Source organism: Glandiceps talaboti, chromosome 4, assembly GCF_964340395.1.
Source record: "Glandiceps talaboti chromosome 4, keGlaTala1.1, whole genome shotgun sequence".
In the NCBI taxonomy this organism is placed as follows: domain Eukaryota; kingdom Metazoa; phylum Hemichordata; class Enteropneusta; family Spengelidae; genus Glandiceps; species Glandiceps talaboti.
The window spans coordinates 11,754,035-11,780,601 of NC_135552.1; the positions used below are offsets into that span (position 1 = coordinate 11,754,035).

The following is a 26,567-nucleotide window of genomic DNA, read 5'->3' on the forward strand; positions in this document are numbered from 1 at the left end:
AAATTACCAGAGTTTCCCATATATTTCATTGTAGTTCTCCTCTAACATTATAATACAAAGTATGTATGGCTCGGATATCTTATGAAAGATTTATCCAATTTCCCTCCCTCTGTTACTGGGGTTCCAAAACATTACTAAAAGAGTGTGCCTAGGCCTATACTGTGTTAGCATTAAGAATAAACATATTTTATGCATCATACATCATCAGTGTGCATGAAATGGGATTTTTACATTACAAAGGATTGCTCAGATTTGTAAACAAGGCTTGTCCTGAATCTCTGACATATCATTGTGCTATACAAATCAATGTTCTTAATGCGAGAATGAATGTTCATGGACTCTAGGTTCAATAGCCCATTGTAGTACACCCCTGATGATATGTCAGCAAAATTTGAGATTCGTCGCCTTCTAAGAAATTGTTTGACTCTTGGGAGTAGAAATTTTCATTACTATAAAAAAAAATATTTGTGATTTATTTCAGTATACACTTGTAAAGTGTTAAGGGTGGTTAAAATTGGTAAAATCTACCCAAGTTCTACAGTCATTTTAGTGGGGTTCCTACCAGCATTCTTTTAAGGTTGATATTAAAGTTGGTAAAATCTATCCAAGTTCCCATGTCATATTTTACCAGGTTCTCTATCAGAGTTTTTGTTACAGATGGTAAGTATGTAAATCTGGCTGAGTTCCCAAGATGTTTTACAACTGTCCAGGATCCAGACCATGGTGTTTGTTATGGGCACATGGATAAGTAGGTAAAATCTACCTGAGTTTCCCCAGTTATTTTACTACATTTGTTGAGTTCCCTATCTGTATCTGTGGCACAATATATGGCAAACAGTGCCACTTTCACCTTATTTCCCCCATTGTTACCATGGTACCCAGGCTTTAACAAAATTTCTGGTGTACCAATCACACAGAGATTACAATGTTACATGTACAATTCAATATATACCGACAATACAAGTTAACTAAACTATAGAATATCTCTCCAACATCATGACCAAACACTATAAAGTGTTTTGAATAAGAAAATGTTAGGTATTCTTTGCTGTTTCCAATGAGTGTTTCCTTTCTTTGGCCCAGTAGTTTTTTTGGGATATCTGCATGGTAAGGGCAAGAGTCATACAGTCACAATGGTTGGGCCAACAGGATAATCTTCTAAAGTATTGGTACCATTGCTATGGCAACTTTGTCTTGATATATCTCTGTAGTAAAATGTATGTATACATAAACATACATGACTCACTAGCTTGCAAAATAGTTTACGAAGCTTTATACATAATCAAGGTTAGTTAAAATGTTCTGCTTACCTGAAGATTTCTTTCTTGACTTCAAGTTTGGCATTTTGAAATTGATTTCTGGACCACACAGAGAGGCTGACAATTTGCTGAAATGGAAAAAATGATTGGCGGTACACTACACTTCTGGTAAAAGGGTAAGTGGGATTCAGCGTGTAAAAGTGTTGAAGTGTTAGGACTCGTGACGAGATACATGATGTGGTTTTCTTAGGGATGTCAGACTGCCACTGGTCATTCAAACACACCAAAAACACAACAAACGATTTTTCCTTTCACACTATAGTATATGGCACATTCCTATCAACTAGTACTGTATCAGACCATGGCCATGGAGTAAGGGGTGGACCATTTGATATCCTGGGGGGGGGGGGGGCTTGGAAGATTTCGGGGAAAAAAAGATGTCAAGTGGATTTGCTTGAAAAAAAAAATCTGGATATGAGTGGGTGATGGAAAAAAAAAGATGGACCACTGCTGCTAGAAACAAAAATATCTTGACAGGGAAATGATGCACAGGTTCGAGTATACTGTTCAACCTGCTTGTACCTCTCCAACCAGGACACTTGTCAAATCATGACAAACAGTTTCAAACACATGTCAGGGACCAGTCAGTTTCGTTAGCCTGTGGTACATATATATATTTGTTCTTGTCTCTGTTTCTTTCATGAATGGTTTAAATATTACTCCATGTAAGGGTTCAAACATAACTATACATAAAATTATACATATAATACATGTATTACCTAGCTACCACACTAGTTACAGAACATGCCATGTAATTTTTTGGCTGTTTCACAATCAGTGCTTCACTTATCTTGCACTTTGGGGCAAAAGTGAACTTGACTGTTTTGTAATGGTAATCTTCATACTATTACTATTACTATTGGATAGTTTATAAAAGAACTTAATCTAAATTGTTCTAGTCTCTTCAGTATGAATTTGTCAGAAGGGATGATATACTTCTTATTTCAGACACTACATGTATCAACACCACAACTCAAATTCAAGTTTCTATTGTACACTAGGTATGACCTCCTAAAGTGCTCTAACACATCAGTAACTTTACTATACATGCAATATCAATGCCCCTATACCAATGTTACAGGCCCACTTTTATAACATGGAAAAAACCTATTTAAAAAGGTTATATTTACTTTAGCTTTTCGATGCTTGGCAATATATATCTCAGAGGCTATGAATAACCTAAAAATTGCCTAAATAGAAAACAAATAACTACAGATCTGGCAGGGGGAGACCCCTTGGACTCCATCACCCCAGAGGCCACTCATTCGTTAAACCAACAATAAGGTTCACCAAAATTGGTAAAAAAAACTTGAAAAGCTTCTAGGGGAGACCCCCTAGGACCCCCCCCCCCCATAAGAGGTAGACATGTCCAAGCCTCAAATCAAAGTTCTTCCCTCCACCTCTTACTGCCAAGATGCTATGAAACTTTATTTCAAAAATGTTTCAACCATGTGTAGTTGCTTTTTACAATTGTTAGAGCTGTCTTGTAAAGCTTGCAAATTATTGTCTGAAAGTGTCTGTGAATAGCCTGAAAATTGGCTTTAAGAGTAAAAATCATCCAGAGCTTCTAGGGGGACACCCCTAGAACCTCCCTCCCCATTAAGAGGTAGACATGTTCCAGTTTCAAATCAAAGTTCTTTCCTCCACCTCTTACTGTCAAATCGGAAACTTGATTGGTGAGCTCAGACATTTAGATAGACCGGTCAGTTTCTCCAGCTTGGGGGGATGGGGGGGTGTCAGTGTTATTTTCCATTGGGCCAACAAAAAGTCACTGACCCCGTGAATAAAGTTTCATAGCATCTGACAGTAAGCTGTAGAGGGAAGAGCTTTGAGACTGGGATATGTCTACCTCTTGTGTGAGTGTGTGTGAATGGGGGGGGGGGGGTTGTAGGGGGTCTCCCCCTAGAAGCCCTGGAGGATTTTTACTTCTAAAGGCAATGTTTAGGCCATTCACAGACACTTTCAGACAATAATTTACAAACTTTACAAGACAGCTCTAACATGTAAAAAGCAACTACGTGAGGTTGAAACATTTTTGAAATAAAGTTTCATAGCATCTTGACAGTAAGAGGTGGAGGGAAGAACTATGATTTGAGACTGGAACATGTCTACCTCTTACGGGGGGGAGGGGGGTTCTAGGGGGTGTCCCCCTAGAAGCCCTGGAGGTTTTTACTTCTAAAGGCAATGTTTAGGCTATTCACAGACACTTTCAGACAATAATTTGCAAGCTTCACAAGACAGCTCTAAAGCAACTACATAAGGTTGAAACATTTTTGAAATAAAGTTTCATAGCATCTTGACAGTAAGAGGTGGAGGAAAGAACTTTGATTTGAAACTGGAACATGTCTACCTCTTATAGGGGAGGGAGGTTCTAGGGGTGTCCCCCTAGAAGCTCTGGATGATTTTTACTCTTAAAGCCAATTTTCAGGCTATTAACAGACACTTTCAGACAATAATTTGCAAGCTTTACAAGACAGCTCTAACAATTGTAAAAAGCAACTACATATGGTTGAAACATTTTTGAAATAAAGTTTCATAGCATCTTGGCAGTAAGAGGTGGAGGGAGAACTTTGATTTGAGGCTTGGACATGTCTACCTCTTATGGGGGGGGGGTCCTAGGGGGTCTCCCCTAGAAGCTTTTCAAGTTTTTTTTACCAATTTTGGTGAACCTTATTGTTGGTTTAACGAATGAGTGGCCTCTGGGGTGATGGAGTCCAAGGGGTCTCCCCCTGCCAGATCTGTAGTTATTTGTTTCTATTTAGGCAATTTTTAGGTTATTCATAGCCTCTGAGATATATATTGCCAAGCATCGAAAAGCTAAAGTAAATATAACCTTTTTAAATAGGTTTTTTCCATGTTATAAAAGTGGGCCTGTAACATTGGTATAGGGGCATTGATATTGCATGTATAGTAAAGTTACTGATGTGTTAGAGCACTTTAGGAGGTCATACCTAGTGTACAATAGAAACTTGAATTTGAGTTGTGGTGTTGATACATGTAGTGTCTGAAATAAGAAGTATATCATTCCTTCTGACAAATTCATACTGAAGAGACTAGAACAATTTAGATTAAGTTCTTTTATAAACTATCCAATAGTAATAGTAATACATGTAGTATGAAGATTACCATTACAAAACAGTCAAGTTCACTTTTGCCCCAAAGTGCAAGATAAGTGAAGCACTGATTGTGAAACAGCCAAAACATTACATGGCATGTTCTGTAACTAGTGTGGTAGCTAGGTAATACATGTATTATATGTATAATTTTATGTATAGTTATGTTTGAACCCTTACATGAAGTAATATTTAAACCATTCATGAAAGAAACAGAGACAAGAACAAATATATATATGTACCACAGGCTAACGAAACTGACTGGTCCCTGACATGTGTTTGAAACTGTTTGTCATGATTTGACAAGTGTCCTGGTTGGAGAGGTACAAGCAGGTTGAACAGTATACTCGAACCTGTGCATCATTTCCCTGTCAAGATATTTTTTTTCTAGCAGCAGTGGTCCATCTTTTTTTTTCATGACCCACTCATATCCGGATTTTTTTTTTCAAGCAAATCCACTTGGCATCTTTTTTCCCCCCGAAATCTTCCAAGCCCCCCCCCCCCAGGATATCAAATGGTCCACCCCTTAACTTGGCCGTGAAAGCTGAGAAACTAACCAATGTCTTACCTAACACCATTCAATGACAAATTATACTCGTCTCCGGTACTCGTCAAGAAGCTACCCTGCTTTCTCCATGGCTCGGAATCATATGTCCACGGTGAATGCGATATGCACTGCGGTCTGATCCCGACAGGCTGACTAACGCGAACGCTATAAATCACGTAATATGTTTTTGTGGTATCCTGGCGCTGGTATATAATTTACACGTCTCGTTCCTAATAATCCTATGACATCAAGCAATAATACAGCGCTGTACCACTGTGTAAGTATGTGAAAATGCCATGCGATGGCGCGGCTACATAACTACACTGAACTTCAGAAGTTTAGCCAGCTGAGCTTTATAAATAAAGTAATGACGTCATGGTTCGTGTCCTTATTTAGTAAAGTTCACCGTTAGGTGGCGATATATCGTACACGTATCTATTCCAAAGCTTAAAGGAAGATAAGACTCTGAGCCTGAGGGGTATCGGGTCGAAATGTCGGAAAGTTTTATTTTGGGACTAGTATTAAAGTTTCTCCGGTCGGTGTGGGGGTGGGGTGGCGGTGTCGGTGGATGTTTCCATCGGGCCGACGAAAAGTCACTGACCCCCTCTCTGTAAAACTATAAACAGGGTGGCCTCATCCCTCATTTACTTCTAAAATCTCAGACCACTATATAGTATAGTGGTCTGAATTAATATTTGACCCGAACAAAAACGAAAACTTACGAAGTAACGTAGTGGTGGCACGAATATAAAATTATTACAAACGTCGGCAATTTTTATTACATATTGTTCACAGAAATTATTACAAATTTCGGCAATGATTACAAATTTTAGCTCTATTATATGAAAACATGATTTTTATAACAAATGTCGGCATATATTATAAATCTCGGGTGTAACCCCCCCCCCCCCCCCACCCACCACCACCACCACCACCACCAAAGAAACTGACTGGTCCCTTGTAGTTTTCTTTGAAACTAATCTTTTGTTTTATCTTTGTATTTATCATAGATGGTTGTATATTATATTTGTTTGCTGTTTCTGAGGAATTTCAAATTCGTTTAGACTACAACAATGTAAGAACCTAAAATTCCAATTTTTAGAAAAAAGAGGAAAAGTAATTATATGACGTGATCTGTATTCATTAGTCAATATTAGTCATTACATCAGGTGTAGCAACGCATCATACAGAAATACACAGGTTATGAGTGATAAGTAATTTTATTGATATTGATGCTACACTCAAAATTACACACAGGAGAAGAATGTCCAAACTCCTCTCAATAATCATATTACACAGACTGTGGGAGTAAAATCAATCTGATTAAAATCTGATGTAGGGAACTGGGTGCTAGGATTTACATCTGTTTCCCACTTTTAGTGTTCTTTTTTGTTCTTTTTTCGCCAAGTGAGTGAGAACTTGATACCTATATCTGATACAATACCATAGGTGTTCTTGTACCACATCTCATACAAGTGAGTAAGAGTACCCAATCAGAATCTATCTTACAATATAACACTTGATGTTCGCAATTGACAGAAGAGAAGACACCAAACAGTAACAATAACATTGTTGTCTGGGCTCTGGACTTGAGCACTATTCAAACAGAACGTTCTGAGGTACTATACCGTATGTTTCAGAGTATTATACATTCTCATTCATTGAGTAAATTCACACAGCAGTCTCATTTTGCTTGAGAACATCTATGGTGTTGTGTCTGAGATGTAGGTACAAGAACACTCACAGAACAAAAAAAGAACAAATGACAATAAAAATAGGAGGTAAATAAAGCTGAAACTGCACCCAGTTCCCTATATCAAATTTCAATCAGATTGGGTTAAAATATAATACATCTTGCATTGAACAGTGCTTTTAAATGATTGCATTGACGTTCATCAATAGACTTTAGTTGGTGAAAACAATTCACATCTTGTAGAATAGTATGGCGAACATCTAGTATAACTAATAACACCACACTAATTCAACAGAACCTGCAGACGAAAACTGGCCACAATAACACTATATAGATCTACATTGTATGTCTAACAAAATATCAAAATGGTCTACAACTGCCGTTAACAGTTGAGGCTATTACAACACGTACTGAATGAGTTCGGCAAAAACTACATTGTACTCTTTATCAACACATTTTGCATTAATTTGCATTAATTTGCATTAATTTGCATTGAAAATATGACTCAAAAATAGAAATGCATTGTAAGAACACCACACATGAACGCTATGATTTCGGCAAAAATTCATTGTGTTTGTGTATGAAAAATGTATTGTATTCATTGCATCAACTTGACATATTAAGAAATAGATGCATAACAATAAAGTCTGGTATAAAGTATGTTTGAGGTATCTCGAGTACTATAACATTAAAAGTGATTTCAAATGACTACTAAGTCAGCATATTTATCTAATATAAAAATGGACGTTCAAATATCAAGTAAATCTAACTGTGCATGAATCACCAAAAGCAAATGATAAACAAATTAATCAGAAGAAATTTCAATCGGGATGTTTTTTTTAAGTGTTTAGTTAAAAGTAATTACTTACTTGTAATATTGTACTTTCATTAATAACAACATTGAATCACCCATGGTAAATGTATTTGTGTATCTGTACACGTAATCTGGCACAACAAATCTAATCAAATTGATTTTTGAGTCCATAGCCTAATTTCACATTAATGTAAGCACAAATTCTACCTGTTGCTTAATGTAGTAGAATAAACAAAATATTAGCTTAAAGTAGCCATATGGATGAGGATTGGGTATTTATTTTGGTTTTTAATCTATATACAATGTAACAATTTCATCATGGCTTCCTACTTAAAAACTTAACTGGAAAGCACATGCCAAGCCCTTGCCTGTACCGTAAAAGTTTGTTATTGTACGTACAAGGTAGGTAGAAGGTAGAAGCTTTATAAACATAATTGTGTAACACCTCTCATTCAAGCTTCAAGTCATGACAGTTTATATGGAGGGTGATACTTCCTGTGCACAACCTATGGATAAAATCTTCTAATTAACATATACAATCGTAATTTAACCATTTTCAGGGAATATGCAGTTGTTTTCCTGATAAAAAGTAATACTCCAGTTGCAGCTAATGGTAGTTTTCTACAGACTAACTACCTAAAAATATCCTGAAAGACTTGTAGAGTGTGTGTGGTTTCAGAAGCATATACACTATGTATTTCAATCATTAAAATTAAACCAGGAATCACTGTAATTTTGGTTAAAAGTTAAAAAAAGTTAAAGTTAAAATTTCAATTGAAACATTCCTTTTAAATTTGACAATATAATTGTTCGGTTTCTGTCAAAGACTTGGCATATGTTGCTTCACATTGATTTTTGAAAAGTATAGCAAACTATGCACAAGATGTGAAAACACTTTTGATCATAAAGGTTATGCATGAGTCAATGTCAACCCCCATCCTCCCCGCCTCGGGGCATAGTGGGAGATTTGGAAATTAGTCTTATAAAATTTGTCAAATGCCCCACCCCCTGGGGCAAGACATTCTGGAAAATTCCCACCTAAAACAAGTAAAACTCCCAATATTTCCCCCACCCCAATGGGTGGGGCATTCAAAAATTCTGAGTGACACACAACCACTCTTTTATGTCCGTGAAAATGACTAGGGAGGTCAATATAAGGCAATTGCCCCACCCCCTCGGGCATTGTTTCATGGCAAACACGGTCTAATCCCCCACATTTATCCCGTATCGCCCGAGGTGGGGTCCCTCGGGCATTACATTGACTCGTGCATTACATACATTAAACTTCATATTTTGCTATCAGATATGTACAATATGTGATATTTTTTTGGCACACGTCAAATCAAAATTTGCAAACTTCTATATAATTCTACATCTTTAAAAGAAATTACACAATTGTCAAAATCTGATCAAGTTGATGAATTACAGAGACTTGCAGACTATATTTATCACTCATTAAGAATCAGGACAGAAGCAAATAACTGAAAGAAACTCTAATTTTTGTTCATGTAATCTTGGATTTGTATTTTGAGCCAATGGCTTTTTCCTATAATAAAAGCGACTTATGAAATTGACAGCATACTACAAGACTTGCATTCATACCAAGATTGTAATATCATAGTCAATTAACTTGGTGACTTAATGTCATTGTTTGTCATGGAACATATCCTTTGGAAAAAAACTAATATTACTTACATTTGCTATAGCTACAACTGGGAAATATTTCTAAGAAAAGTTTGCATTGATTCACTTGCTAATTGATTACATTCTGTATAAAACATTCTAAGAATATTTCAGTATAATATCTTACAGAGTGACAATCTGTATTAAATTTAAAAGTAGTTATAATGAGCATACATTACGTATTATACTGAGCTCGAGCCAGTTTCAACAAAAAATATGGAATATATACCCTGGTCATTCTATGTCTACGTCATTAGCTCTGCTGTGTTCGAAATAGTCAAAACGTTCAAAATTGCCATTATTTTCCCAGATTTTTCTTTAATATTACTGGCGCTGGTATAATTATGTATTCTCCAATATTTTTATTCATTCAGCCAGAAAATACTCATGACCTAAGGGTTATTACTACTTATCTATCAACTCAAAGTGACAAGAGCCCTTAGGTCACAAGTATTTCCCTTGGCTGACAGACAAAATATATTGGGGATCAATATCTAATTATCCAACAATATTCTTCTTTTTTCAGTAGAGGAATATGAGTGACATAAAGGGCCTTGTCACTATGAGTAGATGATGAGCAATGACAGACCCCCTTAGATCATGAATATTATTCCAGCTGAATGGATGAAATCTTTCAGAAATAATATATTCATACACATATGGATTGAATGTATAATTGAATTGTGCAAAATACTGGCAATTCATATTTCATGCACAGTGGAACCAATGATGTATATGACATGTTTTTGTGACATAACAATGACCAAAAAATATATTCCATATTTTCTGTTATGTGGGAAAAAAATAATTGTGTGTTTTCGATAACAGGTAGGTCAGGATTTTTTATTTTATTTTATTTTATTTTTTAGTTGTTTTTATTTTTTTTTAAATATTGCTTCAACCCCCCAAAACAAACAAAATGTCGGTCAGAATACCCCTTCTGTGATAGTTTGATGAAATATGTACAGACATCACAGGGGAAAGAAACCAGATGTGCAAGAAGGTCAAGAAGACAGAGAATTTCTTATCTTTTTGTTTTAAATGTTTCAGAAAATTTTTAGGGTCGGTGGTTTAAACTAGGGTTGGTCTGGTTATTAGAAACATACAATTTTTTTTATTTTGCATTAGAATGTGTACCAGTTGGCTTGCATGTAAGATATAAAACATGTTTTGCATTGGGTACACACCAGAGTGTATAAATTATTATCAAGAATATTTCATATTTCCACTAAGGCCTAAACAAAATTGTTTGGTCTCGATTACCCGACCCCACTTAGTTTTTCACTGCTGACCCTAAACATTTTTTGACATATTCGAGAAACAAATAATAAAATTGCAAAAAGTGTGAAGTCTCGCAAGAATTGGTGGATGCAGAAACTGACATCAACTTAAAAAGACAATATACAACTATTCTTCCAATCTATAATAGCTGTACATCTAATGAGAAGAAACCAATAACACAGAGACCATGTGGAAAACAATGGTAAACATAACTACCTGAACTAGACACTCACGTATTTGTGATAATATATTTGTATATAGTCAATTATATACAAAATATATATAATTGTATAAAAAAATTAAAATAAAAAATCTACCTACCCCACCTATTCTAAAATTGAGCATAATTGGAACCCATAATTTTTTTAGGCCTAATCTTAATAACCCTTATTAACATTTCTTTAAACAAAGAAACTTTTGATCAATAACTGATTGCATTTTATAGTTGCAGGATATAGTTTTTGATAAAGATTCTCATCCCAAAATACTGTTTTATAGTTTTGCATTGGTCAGTAAAGCTTTCATCTCAAGTACAGTATCTACCAGTGTACTGTAGAACTTGAAGGCATCTGTCTCTGGGTTATCTCTCCATGATGTCAGTGAAAATCCAATCCTATGAAAGGAGAAAGAAATGTTGTGTGGCTTTAGTCTAGAAATGGAATAGACAAGTGTTCATTATTTATAAATTATATTTGTAGTGTAAGCTTCTCTGTGTAATTCATCTTAGACCAGACCACTGTTTGCTGGATTCCTAAACTTTAATATGAGATATAAGTATATATTGCTTTGTCAAATTGTGGAGAAAACTAAAGATTATTAGCTAAAAGGACCTTTTGGGTTAATAACTAACTTTTGATCACAAACCTAAGGTTATACAGGGTAATTTAGGTATGTACATACAAATCAATTATAAGGCATTCTTTACCATCTCCAGATTCATGAGGCACATTTACCAATAATTATTCATTCAAAATTTAAATCTATTTATAATTCAACAGTTTGCTTGATTGAATGGCAGAGTTAAATTTCCTGAAAAGATTAATTAAGTTATGCTCTACTGTACTGTACTGGATTGCATTGTGCTGTGTGTTGTATTATTTAGTATTAATGTGTTGTGTGTTGTGTTGTGCTGTACTTTGTTGTGTTATATTGTATAGTGTTGTGTTGTGTTGTGTTGTGTTGTGCTGTGCTGTGTTGTGTTGTGTTGTGTTGTGTTGTGTTGTGTTGTGTTGTGTTGTGTTGTGTTGTGCTGTGCTGTGTTGTGTTGTGTTGTGTTGTGTTGTGCTGTGTTGTGTTGTGTTGTGTTGTGTTGTGTTGTGTTGTACTGTGCTATGCTATGCTGTGCTGTGCAGTGTTGTATCATATCACTTTGACTGTTAAGTTCATGTATAGTTTCCCCTTGTAGTTGGCGCTACATGATGAATTGACCTACCGTTTTTCTTCCACAGTGTATGCTATACCATATCCATTGGGTAGCATAGGTGCAAAGCAACCAATACTTTGAGAAAAACCAACTAAACTGGTGGAAAGAACAAAGTTTCCATTTCCACCACTGTAACAAATTCAAAAGATTGTTATGAAAATTATGAATAAATTATCACAAGAAACAACAGGTAAAATGAGTCCCACACAACAATGTAAGAATGAAGTTATTGAAATATAAACTTGAAAATTGCCCTACTTCCATGAACCTTGACCTTCTTCCATGAACAACATTTACATTCTGCTATGAAACAATAAACTGAGACAGCAAACTTGACTTTTTTATTTCCATTTCAAAAATTGCACTTGTTGTTTTTCCATAAAGAATGAAGACAAGATTCCTAACACATTCAATCTACATGAAACCTTGTCATGTGAAATGAATTAATTCAAATTTACCATTCTCACCTTTTAGTCCATGCCTGATATGCCTGGGTCATACGAAATGAATTACAGTACTTCAAATTGATCATTCTCACCTTTTAGTCCATGCCTGATCTGTGAATATTTCTGGCATGGGATGTCCACTAGATACAGCCAATATCTGTAGTCCTAGTAGATGTCTATCACAACCTTGACCTTGTATGGCTTCAAACATTAACTGGTTATGTTTATCCACTGAGTTATGGAATAATTCTAATTTCCTTGCACTCTATTGAATAAAAAAAAGATTAGATTCATTAAAAAAACTATAAGAAATCAACTCAGTGTTATAATTATAAGTAAAGGATAAACGACAAGGTACGTGAACATCAAGTTGTATATCCTACTAATACTACAGCTCCTTTTTGACTTGATGATTTTCAAGATACAACTATATATCCCCATCTCTTTATTTTCACATATACACCCACATTCACATTCAAACCAGGTCACATTAATCAATTGTCAGGGGCAACGTGGTATTACTATCCTCATCCCCTACACAAAACTTAATAAACCAATGAATACCTAGAGAATCATGTCAATCCATCAAGTTTGTAATACCTGTATGACAGAACACCATGACATGCGAGTGTGAGTGTGGCAGTACTTGGGGTATTTGCACAAGTTCTTCCAGGGCTTTCTGCAGCAGTATTTTTACAAGCATAGAGAGCAAAAGTGTAGCAGAAATCACTACAAGCATGAGTGCAAATATCCCTGAGATCCCACACTGGAACTCATGCAGCATGGGGTTCTGTTATTATTACATATCTTTATACAAAAAAAAAAGTCCATAAACATGACACTGCATCCACGCACTTTTGTATAGAATGAACAATTGCATCCTCATTTGCATATTTGCATGCAGGTATGCAATAATGTTTCCAGTATTGTTGTTCTGCATAACTCAGAGTGTAACTACATAATCTAGTTCAATTAGGAATTGTTGAACTAGATCTTTGTGACAAAGTGGTTAAAACTAAGGCCTAGGTGTTGTGAAGCCATAGCTTCAAATACCACCAACTCACACTCACGGTGACTTCTACACACTACTGGTAGGCTGTAACTACTCAGCTATGTCTCACTCATAAAATAGGTGTAAGTTGGGGTAACTATGTCACTCCAACAGTCCTCCGAGAGTCACAGGTTTCACACTGACCCACATCATCCATAAGACATCTAGTGTTTACTGTATAAACCATACAGAAAACACATAAACTTTTAATACTTACTGTGGTTTTTGCATCTACCATTGCCTTGCACCATTCTAAGGACTCCATAGTACATGACCTCACAGTATCTGTTCTGCCATGGTAAAACTGACGAGTGGAGGCAGATTCATAGGTTGGTACAGGTCTAAAGAAAACAAATATCAAGCACTTCACCAAAATCTTTGCAAAATCAAAATTATGACATCATGATGTTGTAGTTACATTCATACTTATATCAAGTTTTAAGATTTAATCTTAAAGTTAAGAGACTCAATTCTGAAAGAGGAAATAGAACGGACAGCTGCCATAACTCGTTTTTTTGATGGATTTTGATGAGACCACTAAACCCAACTTTCAGACCAAATCTGTGTTTACCAGCCCAATCTATAAATGTCCATAGTTTACTTTAAAATAAGGATACATCTTAATAACAGAATTATCACTTGTTTGTTTATTTCTGTACGAGGAAATTTGAACTGGTAAATATATCACATTCCATCATGTGAATTGAAACAATGTTCTACATGAGCTGTATGAGACTGTCCACATTTCAGTGTTATACCTCTTCTTCAAATTTACTACCAAGTGAAAGATGCTTGACTAGAAGTATACATTTACATAGAGATGATTACTAGCAGATGATATTGTGAGAAATGTCTCTTATTCCTAACACAAGAATTTCACAAACATTTTGATAATTATCTACTAGTGTCAGAACTCTTGGTGAAGTTTTTATTCCATTATTATCAAATTTTTCAACAACAAAAAAATCAAACCAAAATGGCCAAAATTGTCACCAAAAATCAAAATAAAAAGAACTTTTATTTTATTTCTTATGTAAGAGTAGCTTTACAGGAGTGCAACACAACAAAGCTGGAAGTACTTTGTAGTTGTCTGAAATTAATAATTCTATGAAGCACTTCTCAGACAAGGAAGTGTGTAGCTTTGGTATATATGGCACCCTCATGTTGGGTTTTTATGTATGTGTGCATTTTTAGACTTGTTTCTGTCTATACGTTACTACATAGCCACCTGTTGATACTTTGGCTGTCTCATGAATACACAACTTTAAAGTTGATTTGTGGCAATCCACACTCGTCTTCATCACAAGTCGCCCAATCATCAGTGATATGGCCTTGCTATGAATCAACTTTAGAGCTTGATACTATTTGAGACAGTCAAAGTATCAACAGGCGGTTCCTAAGTCTGTGTAGCTTACATAATGCTAAGTAAAGAAATGGACAATTTTATAAGAAAATATCCTAACTGATTGTGTAATGCTGCTACAATTTCTAACTTACGTACCTTCCGTGCACTTTGTAGTTCGTTAACTGTATCACTTGTTGAAGGAAGGTATCTGGATGGACATTGAAAGAACGCATGATGTTCTTTCCAAAGTATGTGAAGTGTTTGAAAAAAACCTGCAGCTCCTTGGCCTGAAAGAAGAAACAAATACCACATATTTCACTTTGACAGGCCAAAATCATGCAATTACATCCTAAAGACATGGCCAATGCATGCAATGTAGATTTATTTGAACCATTTTGATGAACAGCGCCCTCTTCTTCTAGCTTGTCTTTGACTCGTCTTTTTCAGGTAAATTGTTTTTATTTATTCAGTACAGTTGTGAGTTGTAAATTATGTATCCTTTGAAGATTAATAAATATATAAAACTATAAATGGCAATGAAATGTTTTTGATATATACTGCCCTCTAGTGACATTGTTTGACAATGGGATGATCAATTTCAACATGAATTTGTCTATGCCTATGTTATCTCTATTAATGCAGATTCTAATATGTACCTTTAAAACAGAATTTTGCAAATTCTTGAGAGAAAACCCCAGAAAACTGAGAAATGTTATTTTCCAATTTTCCCTAAAAGGCACACTGAAATGCAAAACTAGTCAGAAATTCAAGTTGTTTAGTACCCAACTGTTACAGATAAAGTGAAATAAAGACACCTAAGTTGTCACACTGCAAATATGTAACCTGTATGAAAGTGCTTATTACCATCAAAATCTGTCAAATTGCCAAAATAAATAAATCATAACCAAAGGAATATACAAAATACCAAATTTTTATAAAGTTATTAAATGCTGGATAAAACACTAGACATTTTACTGTGTGGTGTTTTAAAAAATGAACATTTCCTTGATTAGATAAATTATGTGTACTAACCCTGTCCAAATAATGATCAGCTGCCTCCTTGATGTCTCTCTGTATTTTTTCATTTACTGTGAACTTCAGTTCTTCCGGCATAGGTACATTTCTCCTCAGTGGCTTGTCAGACTACATCAAAGCATGTGAAGGAAAATAGACTTAATAAGTCAAAAATAGCTACAAGCATATCAAATCTGACATTTATCAACTCACAAATGTTTTCAGCAAGTCTTTATATAAACAGTCCTCAACACTTTTGTCAGGTTTTGGTTGAAACTGTGGCTATGTCTCAAACAAGGCTGTCCATGGATGGATGGATGGATGGATGGATGCAAAGACACATGCACAGACAGACAATGGTCATTCTGATACATAACTCCTCTATAGTCTGTGTCCAATGGTGCTAACATATTAAGACTTAATTTGCACCTACAATTTATTTTTCTTAATGTTTCATTTTTCTTACCTTCCATCTGCCTCCAATCTCCTTCAGTATTTTATGTATATGATAGAGTTTAACTATGCCAGATATTGCATCAGCTGGGGTATGCTGGGAATGATGACAGACAATAACATTAGTAAGTGCTAGTAAAACAAAAACATTATCAATTCCTTTATCATTTGACTAAACAATGACAGTTGATAATACCTTTACAGAGTACATTTATGTTCTAAGTTATGTCTCAGTCTACAACATTCCCATTCAATGTAACTGACATAATCATTTACCCAAAATAGCAAGGTAAGAGAATCATGGGCTATTGACCTGATGAATACCTGTGTACCCAAAGCAACATTTGGTTTGCTAACAAATTGTGATCATTAAAATTGCAAAAAATCAAATACTGTATTGTGAATTATCACAAATAAAATCTTTGTAAAATATATGCTTCTAACTATAAACAAAAATAGCATTAACTAGATAGACTACATATTGGGTTGTACAGACATACATAATAATAGTTTTAATAAAGTGCAAACTAATATTTCACTAAAGTAATTATACATTATAAAATAATATAGTATGTATTAATCTCAATGAAAATTTGATGGTCTCAGCAAAACCTAACTCGAAAGGTTACCAAATTCTTACTAGTGTTCACCCTGTGAACAGATCATCATCGGGCCAGCAAACATATATGTGAATAGTTGGCTATCATGTATTGTATGTGGGTGGATCTGCGTGTGAATTTTGTTGTATGTTGTGCCATTGTTTACGGCACGCAAAACAACTCAAGATGGCACCCTGTCATATTGTTCTTTTAGAGGAGTAAAAGAGTTTTGGTGGAATTCTTCAACTTGTGATAAAAGCATGACACTTGGCCTGATAGTTCCTTATGGACTATACTTTCAATCCATCTAAATGAACATTTGAAAATTCAAGATGGCTGCCATTTTCCAAGATGGCTGCAACAATCTTGTATTTCACATATAATTTAACAGGGGTTATCTGATTTTGGTGAACTTGGTGTCAAAATTTTCAAATCTTTTATTTGGGATACTTGATACATGAGGAACCATAAACTGTATTGACTTACATCTGTGGTACTGCCAATAGTTCCATTGGAGTAGATTACAATAGTGGATTTATCAAACCAACGATTGTAAACATCAGGACCACTCATTGTTAAACCACCGATCTAGAAGTGAAAATATTTCAAACGAATTTTGTAAATCTAAAGTCAGGATAGAATATGAAGAGAGATTAGTCAATCATTAAAAGTTGCTACAAATAAGCCCCCCCCCCCCCAAAAAAAAAAAAAAAAAAAAAAATAAGAAAGAAAAAAAAATGAAGAAGACACAAACACATCCTGAAACTTTTCTGACTCAAAGCATCTACAGGAAGTCTTCAAAACCTCTTTTGTCAATATTTATCAAATCACTGAATGAAATTTAAGTAATTTCTTGCAAATTGCTGAGATATTTTATGGAATAGAAATAAGTCTAAATTTTGTTTTACAGGTAAGACAGAGCAATGGAAGTAAGCATGAGTGTAAGTTTTAAACTGAATGGCAGCTATAATGTTTGTTATGGAAAATCAAAATGTACTGCATAATTAAAAAAAATAGTAATACATAGAGGTTCCATTCAAGTCTCTCCTTAACTTGTTTGGGTGAGAGATCATGCCTTGGTTTATAGCGTTTAATGTACCAAGGCAAATCTGTCATAGCTGAGGATGGAGTTTGGAGCACTTAGGGTAGGATGCTTATGTAAACCAGGGATGATGACATTCCAAGTGAAGCAAATTTATAACATGTTTCAGTTTTTCAACATAGTTTGGATAAATGTCACCAAAACTTACCTGCTCTCCTGTTGTGGGTGAGTTATCAACATCCATCACCATGCATATAATACAAGTTTCAATAACATGTAACCGTGTCTCATTATCTGGATCAAGTTCAATCAGACGTTGTCTTGTCTAGAAAAAGATCATGTATGGAAGGACATTTAATTGTCTATATTTGGTTGATTTAATTACAAAGTACTTAGTAAATTTCACTGATTTACTATTGATTGGGTGATTCATAGTATGATTCCTATCAATATGCCATATTCAAATTACCCACCTTGCAGCCATTTTTGATAAGAAGGGAAATGTCAGAGGGTGGCCTGCATGAGGCAAAGTGAGGACTGAATCATATGGCATGCATGCATTGCATGAAGCAGTCAATAAAATGTGGCTAAAACAACTCCATGGTTTCCTAAAGTGTTGTCAATGGAAATCAAAGTTGGTAGAATGTGACTGGTTGAGAATGCAATCAACTTTTCTCATGAAACACAGAGAAATGGTGATTCTTTAAAGGAGGCTATTGTATACCCTACAACTATTCATTATCAGTATCATGGCTCAAACTTCTGTCCAATAGCTGCTTCCAAACAGCAACCCTAGAGGTCAAACTACACAATCTTTTGTCTTTTTTGCAACTGAAACATGGCATATTCTAATAGTAATACATTCATATTTCCTTGAGAAAAACAATGGAGGTCCAAAACAATTTCTGTACTCAATCACAACAGCAAATTAATTATTCATAAATCTAACATGATATAATTCAGACACATAATGCCAATAAAACAAACAACAACAACAACAACAACAACAACAACAACAACAACAACAACAATTTACACCTACCTCTGCCCAGGAAGTTCTATCCCAAGCAGTCAGTGCCCCAATGCCAGGCCCAGCTGTAACTCTACTATCACACTTAGATTTGATATAAATTAACTGCCTGAAAAAATAATAAAAATGTCACACATTTTAACCTAGAGTTTATAATTTTTGATATTCCATAATGTTAAAATACAATAGGTCTTGGCAACCAATATTCCTGATAATCAAAGTTCTTCAATTTTTCCACTGAAACTTTGCCAGATAAAAATGTATTGCTGGAAAACATAGCAAATGACACTCAACATGTCTACGGTTGATAGTTTAAAAATGTCAAAATGTTTGCATTGCAAGATGAAATAGATTAATATAAAGTTTATCATAACGTGTAATAAACATTTAAAAAATATACTATATTATATACTAATATTATATTTAATATTATATATTCATTACTTGAGAAGTTCTGGTGGTGGAATTGGTTCGCCATCCTCATCAATAACATCTACACTGAATATATAACCATTTCTGAAGACAGCGATGTGATTAGGACTTGGCCCCTCTGATTCTGTAAAAGCACACAATGAAATCAGTGATAAAATGTGAGTATGTATGTAGTATCCACTATACATTTGAGTTAGCACTCATCTAGGAATACACCGGGATTGACAATCTCTCTGCATTGACCCAAAATAACATCTTGATGTTCCAGATTCACTGAAAATTTATTGTGAAATATCAAAAGTGAACAACATTTCCGTTTTCAAAGATAGTTTTGTCAATGTGGTACGGTTCACCAACTGTAGTGCCTGTATTTATGTGCCTTCAAAATGAACATGGCAAGGATTTTTTGTGAAGTGCTACCAGGAAACTCACATTTATTAACACTAGTATCTGGATTCTTAAAATAATTATCCTTTCTTATCTAATCCAAGTAAATTGTCCTGTGTGCATATATCACAAAATCAAATAAATCTGATTATATTACTAATTACAGTGTTAATGAAAAACACTCATGCAAAGCTCAGAGTTGATCGAACAAATTAAAACACAACTTTTTCATAAATTCAATATTGTGTACAATTTGACATGTCTTTGGAGAAATGATGCAGACCTAGAGAACAAGATGGAAAGATTTGGAATAATGGCTCATAGGTCTCAATGTTTTGGCAGTAAATATATCCATGCAGACACAGTTTACTATCAACCTGTGAGAGATCTCTACCAGTTCTCCTTACCTGGCCTACAGGCTCTGACTATAGTGTCTGACGTTATACCAGGAACCCTACACACATTCAAGATACTGTAATATTGTGCCATGCACATTGGTTTATTACCCAGTGCCTTAGCCTTGTCTATCGGCAATTCTTCCCTGAAAGAGTAAATAGGAAACTTGATGTTTAACTGAAATCTGGTGTTAGTGATGTGTATGGATCATCTTGCAATCATCGATCGTCTCCATCTCTTTATCATTTCTGTGAAATCAATTAAACTACAAGTGTGACACTAAATGACCTCTTCATCTGATTACATTTTGACATTGGGGTTATATGATAGTCTGTAAGATATACTGTGTAGGGCACCCTCACACATCAGCCAACGGAAGTCCTTGGAAAGAACACACCACTGAGGGCGGTATGACAAGATAAATGCGACAGTCTATTGCTAGCTATTGCTTACAAATACTTACCTTCTGAACATGAGAGCTATTTTGGCATAACACCAGAATAGTATAGACATTCTTTCCAACTGAGAGCCATACTTAGGAGGCCAGACATCTTCATGGTAGGGATGTGGACCAGCATAATTTATATCAAGAGCTATGGAGTTTCTTGACGACAAGTAAGCTAACTGCTCCCACCAGTCTTCAAGCTTGAAAAGCAAACATAATAATGGTTAAAATGAAAAGTAGTTATGTTCTCTTCTGTTCTGTTTTGTTGTTTTCTATTCTATTCTACTCTATTCTAAAGTTGGATTCTATTCTATTCTATAGTTCTATTCTGTTCTGTTTGATTTGATTTGATTTGTTTTGATTTGATTCAATTCTATTCTATTCTATTCTATTCTATTCTATTCTATTCTATTCTATTCTATTCTGTTCTATTCTATTTTCAGGTACACCACAATTTCTAACTGTTCTTACAACTACTAACACTATATACATCTACCAATGACTACAGAGTACAATTCAACTATATCAATGATATCTTCTTGGGAGTCCCACAACTTTGGTTGGAAAATAGCCTGTTATACAAAAATAGTCTATATACAGTGTATAGACGTCTGTAGAATTCTATAAACTTCTATAGAAATTTGATTGAAACTGGTATTCCTCAAAATTTAATAGACAATTTTCTAAAGAAGCTTATAGAATTTGTCTAGAATTTCAAATGTAAGGAAATTTTACAGAATTCATATTGTATGGATATTCATGGACAAATTTCTAGCAAATTTTGTACAATTTCTCCAGACTTCCATGAGAGTTTAAGATTCTGTACATTTATGAAATGCATATATCCTATGATATAAGAACAGGAGTTAAATAATTAAAATTTAATTTATAACAGAAAACTTCTAAAATGCAGTGTTTGAAAGTTGTACAGCCACAGTAAGTGTAAGAAAATGAGTTCAAGGAGAACACATCGAGTCTTGTGAGTAATTAACACAAAATGTAAGTCAATGTACATGGAATTCTCGGTACCTGCAATGGCATTTTACCTCATGCTAGAGGGTCAAAATAGAACAAGAAGCCTGACTTATTCTCACGTGCACCTATAGTAATGCTTGTGAAGCACATGGCGTGGAAGTTATGGGGTTGAACAAGAAATTGAAAGCTTGTTATTTTTATGACATTGCACCTAATCAGTGATATTCTATTTCAGGTACTGAGCATTTGATGGCCATTTATGTAAAACTGCAGAAATTATGTTTATAGTTACAATTTGAATCTACTATAACACTCTCCTACTAATAAGTCAACACTTTCAAAAGACTAACCCAGTTTCTGTGCTGCTTGGCTCGTTCTTTCAGCTCAATCTGAAGATCTTTCCCAAGTCCATCTTCAAAATCCTTCACTACTTTCTCTGTGTATTTGAACTCTTCTTCATTCACAAAGGGTTTGACTAGAATTTGATAAAGAGGTTGATTTGAATTATCTAATTTAAGACTTACTTTGTCTTACTTTACACAGAATTATATACATACGCATGCACACACACACGCACACATACACACATACACATACATACATGCGTACACACATGCACACACACACATATATACATACATACATACATACATGCATGCATGCATAGTATTACATACATACATACATACATACACACACGCATGCATGCATGCATGCACACACGCATGTATGCACGCATGCACACACACATGCATGCACACACACACACACACACACACACACACACACACACACATTCTCACTACATGAATCTCTATCAGACAAGTTTTACATAGATATACATGTAGCTATAAAATAAATATTATGCCCTAAGTTAACAAATTATTGGGCCAGGTACTATGATACATATTTATAAACATACTTATTGCAAACCAAACAAATGATTGACTATGTTATCAATGTTTAAACTGTACAAGTACCACAACACCTATACAGTGAGTATAAAACATACATTAAATGACAGCACAGAGTGGTAGTAACACTTAACTTTTGGACTTATGGTCCATAGATCTGTCAATACTATCAATACAGTTACATGGCCAATCATGTTGACACAAGGAGGTACGCCTGTTTTATCACAGCATAAACAAATATAAAATACTCTAAAAATAGTTACTAAAAGCAACAACTTTGACAAATTTTAAACTAAACTTTGATAACTATCTTTGTTCTCTATCACAGTTGGTATGTAGACTTGGAAGAAATCCAGCTATTCTCTGAACTAAAAAAAAAGGCTTGGAGGTGTAAAAATGGTTTGTCCATTCATTAAATGAACCACTGGTATTTCGATCACCATTGAACAATTACAAGTGTCCATTAAGATGAAACTATCACAGTTACACATAATGTATATGGCATTTCTTAACCCTATCCTACACATGATGTATATGGCATTTCTTAACCCTATCCTACACATGATGTATATGGCATTTCTTAACCCTATCCTACACATGATGTATATGGTATTTCTTAACCCTATCCTACACATGATGTATATGGCATTTCTTAACCCTATCCTACACATGATGTATATGGCATTTCTTAACCCTATCCTACACATGATGTATATGGCATTTCTTAACCCTATCCTACACATAATGCATGTGGCATTTTTGAACCTTATCCTACACATAATGTATATGCACATAATGTATATGCACATAATGTATATGGCATTTCTTAACCCTATCCTACACATGATGTATATGGCATTTCTTAACCCTATCCCACACATGATGTATATGGCATTTCTTAACCCTATCCCATACACATAATGTATTTGGCATTTTTTTAACCCTATCCTACACATGATGTATATGGCATTTCTTAACCCTATCCCATACACATAATGTATATGGCATTTCTTAACCCTATCCTACACATAATGTATATGGCATTTCTTAACCCTATCCTACACATAATGTATATGGCATTTTTTAACCCTATCCCACACATGATGTATATGGCATTTTTAACCATATCCCATACACATAATGTATATGGCATTTCTTAACCCTATCCTACACATGATATATGGCATTTTTTAACCCTATATACTACACATGATGTATATGGCATTTCTTAACCCTATCCTACACATGATGTATATGGCATTTTTTTAACCCTATTCCATACACATTATGCATATGGCATTTCTTATGAAAGATAAGTTTGATCTCCAACACTGTCTCAAGACGGAAATCTCAGACATCATATCCAAAAGTCATTCAAAGTTGATGATGCTATAGTTGTGAATTGTGGCTATCAATTAAATGTTAAACTGAACTTTTGAACTCTGAATCCCACCAGGCCTGCCATCAATTAGACGGACACATTCAACAGGTGAAGTAGAGATGTGCAACTGACACATCTAATCTCAGTGATCTGTAACTGACGTGTCTGTATCTCAGATATGCACGTGTCTGATCTCACATCAAACATGCATTCCTTGATAAGAACACAGATAACTAACAAATCTATACTTCTCTGTGATAAGAACTATCTAGTCTAGTAAAGGTGATTGTAAGTACAAGGGTTGTATCCTAAATCTGTCAAGTTGTCCTGAAGGCAGATTGAAGTGAATGATATATGAGTTGACAGAACAGTAGTTTAATTGATTTCAGTTACAGAGATTTTTTTTATAAAAATACAAATCACAAACAAATTTGCAGACATGTATACTACATATTAATATTAACAAAAGGGGTCACAGACCTATGTATTGGACCATATAACTTTGTTTACAATAGTTGTTAAATTAGAGGCTCATTTACACGATTAGAGGATCTCAATATGGGATTAGAGTGACACCCCCTGGTCACAGATATGTGATAATACAATACACTCTAGTGTGTGTGTTTTTTTTATCTAGCTATGCCAGTAACACAAAGCAGTAATTTTTAACATTTTTACCTCAGATTGATGAAATATAGGTTCATGTCAAACAGATGAATAAATAGGACCTTCCTTGTAGAATTACCTGATTCCAAATATTTGTCTAATGTCTTGCTAAGAGGAGGGACTGGTAGTGACGGTAGATCAGCCTGGTATTGGCATGTCTTCTCCTGTACAACTGGCATTGTATCCATGGTTTCACCTGTACGTTCTGACATATGAAGACAATTCAAAATCATCACTGTGTACTCTATCAATTAAAAGTTCTAGTTAAAATGTAACTGGAAAATACAATTTTAATACTTTTTCTATTTTTGATTTATCATATGTTGTTAAACTTCCTTGTAACCAATACTATAAGGGTCTCTCTGAGTTGCTGAGCTGGGTATAGTTGTGGAATAAAGTTCAATAACTGAAAGCATCCAACAAATTTGTACTTTGTTGACAGACAACATATGGTATTGTACATGCCGTATATGTACACACAAACATCAAGCTTGTATATAATACTTTTTTTTATTTCCACAAATTTAAACAAATTATACAACTGGAACTATAAAAAATTGAGTGAACAACAAAAATACATTTGTAAATGAGCAGATGTGGAAATGAGGACACACTATACAGTGCCATCAAATGATTACTAGGCAGGGTTTGCTAATTTGGAAGACTTACACTCATTTCCAGTGAGCTTGGTGTCTTTTTCAATATTAAGATATAGTGTTTGCGGTGACACAAAATCATGTGTATTATACGCAATGGAAATTAATTTCATGCATATTTGATCATATGATCCGTATCCTGTATGCAACCAATTTTGTTACATTTGAGATACATTACAGCTGCTCAGAAGCTTGAAAAAAATGTAAAGTTTAATAATGAAGTCATTAAACGTGTTATTTCTACTATCATGTTTTGTACCTGTTCTGCTTGTTAATGGACAAAAGATGAAATTCGTTTGCACAGTCTTTTTAAAAAAAACAGCAAATAGGCAACATGAATTTGAATCCTCTAGGTATTTCAGTGGTAATTAAACCAAACCAAAATTATACTCACAAATTGGAAAACCAAGAGAATTATATTAATACCAGATTTTCTTTGTTCTGCTTTTTGGGTTCAAAAAATTCATTTTTTAATTGCAATGTTTGAAGTTTTCCTTTGTGATTTGACAGGTTATAATTCATCATGTTTTGAACAATTAAATTATAAATTATGAAAATAAGTCAGTAATAAAAACTGAACACTGTATTTATTGTGTAAAATTTGTGATATTTCATGAAAGCATGTTTGAATGTAGTAAAGTTATAGAAAAAACAATTAAACAAGACAACATTGGAATCTGCAATATTTTACACTTCAAATCCTTAAAAAAGAAGAAGAAGAAATTATCAACTTTTTCTGAATGTCAGGAATAATTTAAATTGGATTATTGTTCTCCCAAATCTAACATACAATAAAAAGCAGGTTAGCTGATAGCAATATCTACTTCCATAGCAACTGTCCTTAGCAACCGCCATACCGTTCTATGGTTGAATGTGTAGTAATAACACTAGCCTATATTAATATCATTACTGTAATTCCTATTGTGTAACAGACAGTTAGTGATTATCTACATCCAAACCTTGAAAAGAAATATGGAAAACATGTCCAGCATGCTATGAAAAAAACAATCTGTATCAGTGGACAGGGGTGAACAAATCCACTGGTCCTGGGTCCGGGACTAGCAATTTTTTTGGGCGGACCACACAAATTTTACCTTGTCTGGTCCATCGAACCAGTACCTTACTGTTAATAACTATGTCCATCTGAATGTACAGATTCATAAGTAAGATTTTAATGTTTCACATTAGCAGGACCTGGGACCACTAATTCTTTCAGCAGGACTTCTGGATTTTTTAAGGTAATGGTCTGGGAACCACCAGTTCACAAAATGATTTGTTCACCCCTGATGGATATATATCATACCTGACATATCCTAAGAGTGACACCAGTATGTTACTAAGGTAATGGAACCCTAGTATATTAGTTGGGGAAAACTTGGTAAAAGTTAATGTAGGAAGGTTTTTATATACTTACATATACAATAAACTTGGTTAGTGGGGAAGCATATATCTTAGTGGATTT

General features: G+C 34.6%; 1 protein-coding gene across 1 annotated transcript; it reads right to left on the reverse strand.

Annotated features, from left to right (window-relative positions):
* Positions 1-10,942: 10,942 nt before the first annotated feature.
* Positions 10,943-24,637, reverse strand: LOC144434635 (peroxisomal carnitine O-octanoyltransferase-like). Its single transcript, XM_078123133.1, has 15 exons — positions 24,529-24,637; positions 21,839-21,963; positions 20,532-20,713; positions 20,080-20,213; positions 19,298-19,409; positions 18,866-18,962; positions 18,032-18,148; positions 17,268-17,369; positions 16,196-16,279; positions 15,748-15,858; positions 14,872-15,002; positions 13,588-13,711; positions 12,412-12,584; positions 11,883-12,002; positions 10,943-11,063 (listed from the first exon to the last, which is right to left on the reverse strand). Exons 1-15 carry the CDS (start codon positions 24,635-24,637, stop codon positions 10,943-10,945), a joined length of 1,842 nt encoding a protein of 613 aa, XP_077979259.1.
* Between the last annotated feature and the right edge of the window lie 1,930 nt (positions 24,638-26,567).

What these genes read in the sequence shown, in the direction of transcription:
- LOC144434635 (XM_078123133.1), bottom strand. Translation starts at nt 24,637, where the DNA reads ATGGATACAATGCCAGTTGTACAGGAGAAGACATGCCAATACCAGGCT. An exon ending in ATAGAACTTCCTGGGCAGAG is followed by an intron (nt 18,149 to 18,865) that starts GTAGGTGTAAAT and finishes ATCTTTTTCTAG; the next exon opens with ACAAGACAACGTCTGATTGA. An exon ending in CTATTGGCAGTACCACAGAT is followed by an intron (nt 16,280 to 17,267) that starts GTAAGTCAATAC and finishes CATCATTCCCAG; the next exon opens with CATACCCCAGCTGATGCAAT.